Below are 9053 nucleotides of genomic sequence, written 5' to 3'. Positions count from 1 at the left end.
TGGAATATTCGAAACCATGGGCTATATGTTCTATTATTAGAGGAATTGGTACCCCTTTGTCCTTGAATGATCATACTATGAAAAAAATAAGGGTTTTTATACTAAAGTGCTTGTTGATATTGATCTTGTATCATCTTTTCCTAATCAGCTATTGGTTGAACGTTCAGGTTTACTTTTATAGCTGATGTGGAATATGAGTGACATCCTCTATTTTGCTCTCATTGTAATATGATTGGGCATGATCTTGTTCGGTGTCGAGTGTTTAATGCTTAGAATCCTATTGTTGTTGGTCCTCAACATAAGTCTTCTCAAAACAAGAATAATACTGACAACAACAAAGAGTATAGGAAATTTGTGGGGGGTCAAGTGGTTCATAAACAACCTAAAGAGTATAGGAAAAAAAAAAGAACTTCTACTAAAGTGATTGATTCCCAAGATATGATCATTAATAGCTCTACTGGAAATCTGACAACCACAATTTTTGAGGGCACTGAAGCTGGGAAACAATTAGGGCAGCTTGATTAAGATAAAACTTATGAAGCTTTGAGGAATACCTTTTACCTCATCAACAATTTGGAATGGTATCTCCTTTGCTTTTTTTTTTTATGGTTGACTTTATATAGGCGTTGAACAACTACAATTATTCTTTTATGTTCAACTTGCATCTAACGAACTTCAACATGAATGGTTGCATTTAATACTTTTTTCTACACACATAATTTATAACTGACAATGTTTATCTCTTTAGGTAGCACAGTCGTTTACATCAATTCGTGGTAAAAGTGCAAAGCGTACATCATAGATAATTAGGTTAGAATTAAAAGGCTCTTTGTGTCAGGAAGTTAACGAAGAGAGCAATTTTAGCTTGTTTTCCAAGAGATCTCAATATTAATTCACATTTTATCTCAAAACATATCTCCTTGATAGACAAACATTTCCTACAACATATGAATATTTATTGAAGTATGATGATGGTTTAGTCTATGCACTTATCGTCCGATGTCTTACACATTTTATTTGTTATTTTATTCGTCTTATCATACTCAAGATAAAAGCAACACATTGTTATATCATTTATCATAAAAAAAATATTTGTGTTTTACATAATTTGTTAGAATTATCGTCTTACAAACAAATTATGATAATATTTTATACTTGGTTATTTTTAACACTTAATAAATAATCTTAGGGTGCTAAACTTTTGCCTTAACAAGATAAGTTGGACTAATGCATCCCAAACTCATTAGCGCACCTATAAATCTCAATGTTAAACTTCTATTGGGTCAATGGGAACCACTTTCACATATTGTAAGATAAAGGAGAGTGGTTGAAAAATTGAACCACCACATAATCATTTATTTTGACATCATCTCTTTTACATTTAGTGTGGCTAGTCATTTTCTTAATTCTCATCTACATGACATTAGAATGCAATCATTTGCATGCTAAAATACATTAAAGTGGCTCAATGAAGAGGTGTTACGTTAACACAATAATCATATTTTAGTTATGGGATGCTCATATGCAAATTTGGTAGACTTACTGGCAAGAGTTTTACTTGTAACAGTTTGATCTCTTTAAAAAGCAAGAATGAGATTATGGTGGCATAATCCAATGTAGAAGCAAGGTATACAATTGTGATTTTTTTCCTTTGTTAGCTTATTTAACTCAAATGGTTGCTTAAAAAAACTAATATTTGGAGAAATTACACATTTGAATATAGATTATCACTTTATTTGAGAATTTTTTATTATCACGAGATATTACCACTCAGTTTGTTAATTTCAATTATCATTTGGAAAATATCTTCACCAAATCATTGAGACCCTCTAATTCTCTATCGAGCTTTGTGCATATAATTTCTATGTTCCAATTTGCGAGAGAGTGATACATTATAGATATACTTTGTATACATGTTTGTGTTCATCCCTATATAATGCTTTGTTGGTATATATATACATGTTTTTGAGTTGTATTCATACACACTAGAAGATTCCACTACGTTAATGTATATAATTTCTCTCAAAAAAAACATAGTTATTTCTCAAACATATGTCTTAGATATTATAAATGAAACAAGTATGATTGATTATAAACATGTAAATTGTTCAATGAATCTAAATCAAAAGTTAATTGCAAAGCAAAGAGACTCATTCTCATACCATAAAATATAATTTATTTATTTAAAAGAATAAATAATTGAATAACATTTTTTCTAAATATTTTTTTTAATCGGCAAACATTTTTTTCTAAATAATAACAGTATATGTTTTGTAATTATAACATTAATAAAAAGTTGTGCATAAATTCTTACCATTTTATCTTTAATAACTGTTTTTAAATTAAAATATTTTCGTGTATAAAAAAGCACCTATAAAATAAGATTTTTTTTTAAAAAAAAAATTGTAAACATTATTTATATTTTTTTTAATTAAACAATTTTACCTTTTAATAAATAAATGCAACCCATCAATTACAAATTTCAACCCTAATATATTATGATATAAATAAAAAAAAAGGAACTTCATGGCGCCCTAATTTGAGTTGTAGCTAGCTAGCGAGCGAGCACCACATCGAGTAGAAGTGCACCGTTGCTTGATTCGTGAATGTAGTGATGGCTTCAATTGTTCGTATGGCTCGCCACCTTTTCGCTCAACCAGCGACCAAGACCACACAGAATGCTGTTTCACGGTCATTGTCAGTTGTCAGGAACAACATCACGCAGCAAATTAAGAACAAATTTAGAAGTGAAAGACAATTATTTTCTACTTCTTCCGCGTCTTTCTTCAAAAGTTACAATTTCAGGAACCGGAGATTGCCACCTTCGAAAGCTCGTGAGGCTTACGCGACGCATAATACGGCGGTGGAACTTGCATTGAATTCTGTAGTCAAAGTTTTCACTGTTTCGTGCAGTCCCAACTACTTGCTTCCTTGGCAGAACAAGTCCCAGCGCGAAACAACGGGCTCTGGTCAGTTTATTTTACTTACACTATTAAGTTTAACATTCATTTATGGACTAAATGGCTAAAATGAGAAAATGCATATATTTGATCACTAAAATGGTAATTGTTTCTGAATTTGTTGAATTATTGATGCTCTTTGCCGCGATTGTCTTTCTCTAAAATATCTTTATGATGGTGATGCAGGGTTTGTAATTTTTGGTAGAAAGATTCTTACAAACGCTCATGTGGTAGCTGATCACACTTTTGTACTTGTTAGGAAGCATGGTTGTCCCACCAAATATAGAGCAGAAGTCAAAGCTGTTGGTCATGAATGTGACTTGGCTATATTGACTATTGAGAGTGAAGAGTTTTGGGATGGTATGAGTTCCTTGGAGCTTGGAGATGTCCCATTTCTACAAGAAGCTGTTGCTGTTGTGGGATATCCTCAAGGTAGCAATAGAGTACGGATTAACATTTGTTAACATATTTTGTGTTCTGTTCCTTCTAACATACTTTGAGGCCCATTTGTACTTCTCTTTCTCTTGGAAAACTCTTCTCTGGCAAATAAATAAAAAAAGCTTATAGGAAAGTGACATTACAGAGAAGTTATGTTAGGCATATGTTCCATGGGAATCTGTGAACAGTGAACACTTGTAGCAGAGGTGACCAACCACACATTTGATTAAATAATTAATTTAAGTGCGTGTGTTTGCAGGTGGTGACAACATTTCAGTCACCAAAGGAGTTGTTTCAAGGGTTGAACCCACACAGTATGTCCATGGTGCATCACAGCTGATGGCAATACAGATTGATGCAGCCATAAATCCAGGGAACAGTGGTGGCCCTGCCATTATGAGCAATAAGGTTGCCGGAGTAGCATTCCAAAATCTTTCAGGTGCCGAAAATATAGGGTAAGTGGGACTTCTTAGCCTTTATTATTCTTGAGTTCAAAGCTTAAGATTCATTAATCCTTCTTCATTCCAGTAGTTTTTATTTCATGTATACCAGTATAATTCACGAATAAGTTTATTAATGAAAAAAAAAAACAAAAAAAGCTGTTCTCTGAAACAAACGACATACCACATTCATAAAAAAGTTCATGTGGCTAACAGAATCACAAAAAAATTTATTTCTTGCTCATCAAAGAATTTTTGTAAATATTCGCGTTAATGATCACGCATGTGCTTGTACAAAATGAGTGTAAAAAAGCATCCAAACAGGCAGGGAAAAATCATGCCAATGATCAGGGTAAAACTAAGCTAATGGGTGGGAAAAAATGTTCAAATGAGTGGGAAAAGTATTCAAATAGGTAGGAAAAATGGGTTGGAAAGAAAGTTATGCAAAAGGGCTAAAAAATAATTGTAATGTATGTTTAAAAAAGAAATGAATACATTGGGGAAAGTTTTCACCCAGGAATGATATTTTGGATTAAAACTTTTTCTTTTGTCAAACTATTTTAGGTTTGCTAATTACCTTTTTTATTTCCACCCGAACTTGGTTAGTCTATATAAATCGTATTCAATTGTAAAAAAATAGAGAAGGGGGAAAAGTGCAGCTAAAGGTGGGGATAAAAAATCAGGAAGCAACCTCAATTACGTATTGATAGATTAGTTTTCATTTAAGAATTCAATTCTGCAACCTTGAGAGAAGCGTTCCACTGAAGGTCATGATTTGTTATTTTATTATTTCCTTCTTTGTAGCTAAACTGAATTACTCTTTCCGGTATTGTTAAGGGTGTGGAAAATCCGGGGGGAGTGGTGGTCCTTGAATAAGTATGGTGATAGGAAGAAATAGCGGCTATGCTAAGAATTAGGTTAAACTAGGATAACAAAACTGAAAATATTAAAATGAAGGTGAAGGAGGTGGAACACTTCCTGTAATAAAGCATTTTGTGTAGAAGAACATTGAAAATATATTGGATTTTGTGAAGCATTATATTTCTGCTTTTCTGATCAAACATAACTTTTGCACACTAGATTACTTCCTTTCATGTTGGATGTTGCAGTTACATTATACCTGTTCCTGTAATAAAGCATTTTATATCTGGTGTAGAAGAAAATGGAAAATATATTGGATTTTGTTCTCTGGGTTTGTCATGCCAGACTACCGAAAATGTGCACCTCAGAAACCATTTTAGCATGCGACCTGACATGACCGGGGTGATTGTAAGCAAAATTAATCCACTTTCAGATGCGTACAAGATTTTAAAGAAAGATGATATTATACTTTCATTTGATGGCGTGCTTTTAGCAAATGACGGGACAGGTGTGTTCTTTCTTTTGTTTCCTGAATTTTCATTTATATCATATCTTTTTCTTGTCCATGAGTACTAGTTTACAGCTTGTGATTCAAAAGCTGAATGGTAAAAATTATTCGAATGGACTAAATCCGTGAAATTGGCCCTTGATGGCAAGGGAAAGTTGAGCTACCTGACAGGAGACACCTCCTAGAGTGACAGACCCCTCTCTCCCAAGATGAAAGTCAAAGAAAATACACTAATCATTTCGTGGGAGATAAACTCAATGGAATCTTCCGTTTGGAAGCCATACCTATTCCTTCCAATTATGAAAGAAGTGTGAGAGGCCGTCAGTGATTGTAACATTTATTTATAACTAAATCATAATCCTATAAGATAATAAATTAAGACAAACTCATGAAATATAAGGACATATGGAAACCAAACCCTATAAGATAATAAATAGGGGGAAACAACTGAAAGATAATGTAATATACTTCAAATTAATTTTAAAAGCTACAGTCAGGATATTATTGGTCATTTTTTATATTCAAACACAATCATGAATTACATTTTTTGGTCAATGATTTCGCATTAGTTCATCGGCATAATGTGACATGTATACTGCAGTTCCTTTTCGAAACAGAGAACGGATAACATTTGATCACTTGGTGTCTATGAAGAAACCTAATGAAAAGGCAATAGTCAGAGTTCTGCGGGATGGTCAAGAGCATGAGCTTAGCATCATCCTCCGACCAGTATGTTGTTATGTATTTCATCTGTTTAATAAGTGAATGATTGTTCTCAACTTGCTGAGAAACAGGATTGTGTTTATGGCCTGTTTCTGGTGTTTTTGGTTTGCGTTTTTTTTTCAATGCATGCACATTGGGCAGTGTTGCTGCACTATTGATTTGTGAGTTGTGATGTTTTGCTTTCTTGTATTTTATAGGATACATTGTCTTATTTGCGGTTGTACTTTCCTCCCTTTGTATACTTTCTCTGTGGAGTGAAAACAAGTTGAAACGATATCTGTAGTGTTGATTGTTAGAGTAGTTTAACTCTGGTTTCATATACAGCATTAGTATACTATTTCTTAATTTTGTCAGTCATAAATTCTATGTTAGCTAGAGTAGTTTTTGACTCTGTTTTCTGTACAGCTGTAGTATAGGGTTCTTTAACTTTGACAGCTGTAAACTCTAACTAACTTTCAGTTAGTTAGACAACCTCTGTATATAAACACAATGTATAAAACAGATTCAATTGAGTTTTCAATATTCATTCAGATAAAAGGTTCTATCAAGGTTTCTTTAATTCTATCATTGATTGAGTTTATAAGTTTTAGCTTAATTGAGTAAACGTGTAAGGATTCAACCGCTAGGTATGGGTCTTGAATCCTACATTAGAAGTATGGGATTCTAGTGTGACCAGCTTTAGGTTCTCCAAGTACAGTAGCTAGCTTTTATGATGTGGTTCTCACAATGTTATTATCAAAATGCTAAAGAGATGACGTTCTATGTTTGATATAGAGTGTTGACTACTCGTATTTATATTCACAATTTTTACTACTTAAACTTGTAGAACCCTGAATTTAATTTCAGGCTATAGTAGTCATGTAGTTTTACTGTTTTGTCATATTTATGATGGATTAAGATCCCTTGCATTTCTTCTTACAACCCTTAATATAGTTTTAACGTTCGATCATTTTAACAAATGAAGGATGGAGAGATTTATTTTAACGGAGATTGTTAACTGTACAGTGCTGCAGTTAGTTGATGTTTGCCATTCCTGAGTTAAACTAATTACATTTCCTACTAATTACATTTTTGTGTTACCAGTTTGTTTGGGGGTTTTGTTAAATATATTGTCATCAACATTTCAGATCCAACCGTTAGTTCCAGTTCATCAGTTTGATAAACTTCCAAGTTATTACATTTTCGCTGGTCTGGTATTTGTTACACTCACTCAGCCATACCTTCACGAGTATGGGGAAGATTGGTATAATACTTCACCTCGTCGTTTGTGTGAACGGGCACTGAGGGAATTGCCCAAGAAAGCAAATCAACAACTTGTTATCCTCTCTCAGGTAAACATCTTTTTAACTCTGGTGAATATCTTATATAGTTGATGTTTGCCATTCCTGTGTCTGTTATGTGTAATAACAGACTTGCAACTGGTGACAGCCAAGATAGGGCATAGGTCCTCCATGCATTATGTCTTTCATGACGGGCTTTTTGTATTTTTTAGTTTCTTCGAGGAGGATTATCATCTGCACACGTGCCTCGTTCCTTTGGTTTTCTGATAGCATTTCTTTTCCTAAGATTATAGCAGTGTCTTTCTTTCTAAAGCTTGTTGACATTATTAACACCACATCAATTTTATTTCTTTTGCTAGAGTAAAGAAGGATTGGCATATGAGGCCTCTTCTTAGGCAGCAACATATTTGTTAGTGCCACTGAATGATATTTATAATGTACTCAAATGGACAGCAAAAAAAACTAGCATCTCCTAATCATTAGATTTACCATGTCAAATTAATTTTAAAAATTAAACTTGAATGGAAATAATACAAAGGGGTGAAGACGTAGATGTAGAAAATAATTATCACCAATAAAATTTCTTATAATTTGCTTAAGTTCTATGGCGAGACTAAAGTGAACTTTCTCATTTAAAAAGTTACTACATGGTGCAGATTCCTTTTGGGTTTTAGCAAATGAATGCAGATATTTGGTTCAGAGTTGTTCTACTAATAATATCTTGTTTGTTTTAGGTCTTGATGGATGATATCAATGCTGGATATGAGCGTCTTGCAGAATTACAGGTGTCAACTTGTCTATGCTTCAGTCATTTACGCATTTAGTAAATCATATAATAATGGTCAAACTCACATATACTGTTAGAATATGGATTTTTAGATTAATTAAATCTCAAAAGCTAGCTTGTTCTCCACTTGTGACACTATTTTAACTATATCACTATTCAATGTCGGATCTCAATTTGTTCATTATTCATGCAATGGCCACCCATAGCAAATTTTTACTAAAAATTTAATGGGGACTCAATTGAAAATACCTAAATTTATTAGGAATATAAAACTTAAGTAAGTCTTTTTTTTTTTAAAATAATAGACAAGGGTATCTTAGTAAAGGTGTTATATATATGGGGTGGGAGAAGAAAGTATAAAATGCCCTTTGAGGATGATTTGCCAATAACATCCTCGTACCCCATGGGCATAGTTAGGCTTTATTAGACTCCATGTTCCAGATTTAAAGCATAGTCTTCTGTGCCTTTTTGGGTCTGAAAATTGCTCTCTGAATAGTAGAAGTTTGGATTTAGATCTATTGTTGTATCCATATAGTTTTTTTTTATAGATCACAAAACCATTCTTGAATTGTGTCATCTTTCTTCTCAAGATCTGGTTTGAAAACGATAACAAAGGTGTTGATAAATTTAGATAAATTTGCCTTTAAACTTCTAGAATAAGGACACTAATGAATTACAAATTGTTTGCATATTTGGATGATCTATTAATTCCTGTTTGTTTTTACTTTTAAATTTTAATATCCAGGTTTTGAAGGTTAATGGAACAGAAATTGACAATCTAGAACACTTGCGCCAACTTGTTCAAAACTGTAATGCAGAATTCTTACGAATTGATTTGGATGATGATCGAGTCATTGTCTTGAACTATGAAATGGCAAAAATTGCCACTTCGAGTATTTTGAAGCGTCACAGAATACCTTCGTCAGTGTCCATTGATCTTCTTGACACAGAATAATTACAATTCGGACCGACATGCTCATTTTTTAATTATTGTGACTTCTACCTGATATTACTGCGTTGTGATTGTGGCAGTCAATTTTACCAGAAGATTTTTCA

The 9053-nt window shown here is 33.0% G+C and overlaps 1 protein-coding gene across 1 annotated transcript; it reads left to right on the top strand.

Moving 5' to 3' along the window:
* Positions 1-2480: 2480 nt before the first annotated feature.
* On the top strand, positions 2481-9053 carry LOC137836636 (protease Do-like 10, mitochondrial). The gene is made up of 8 exons (XM_068645306.1): positions 2481-2969; positions 3147-3392; positions 3658-3853; positions 4948-5207; positions 5809-5936; positions 7058-7261; positions 7945-7995; positions 8743-9053. The coding sequence occupies exons 1-8, from the start codon at positions 2615-2617 to the stop codon at positions 8950-8952; spliced, it is 1650 nt and encodes a 549-aa protein (XP_068501407.1). The 5' UTR covers positions 2481-2614; the 3' UTR covers positions 8953-9053.

Source organism: Phaseolus vulgaris, chromosome 4, assembly GCF_000499845.2.
Source record: "Phaseolus vulgaris cultivar G19833 chromosome 4, P. vulgaris v2.0, whole genome shotgun sequence".
Taxonomy (NCBI): domain Eukaryota; kingdom Viridiplantae; phylum Streptophyta; class Magnoliopsida; order Fabales; family Fabaceae; genus Phaseolus; species Phaseolus vulgaris.
This window is presented reverse-complemented; position numbering and strand designations above follow the sequence as displayed.

Bases quoted from the DNA above. Each gene is read 5' to 3' on its own strand.
- LOC137836636 (XM_068645306.1), top strand. From the start codon at position 2,615: ATGGCTTCAATTGTTCGTATGGCTCGCCACCTTTTCGCTCAACCAGCG. The intron at 2,970-3,146 runs GTCAGTTTATTT...ATGGTGATGCAG, and splicing joins GCGCGAAACAACGGGCTCTG to GGTTTGTAATTTTTGGTAGA. The intron at 5,208-5,808 runs GTGTGTTCTTTC...TGTATACTGCAG, and splicing joins TTTAGCAAATGACGGGACAG to TTCCTTTTCGAAACAGAGAA.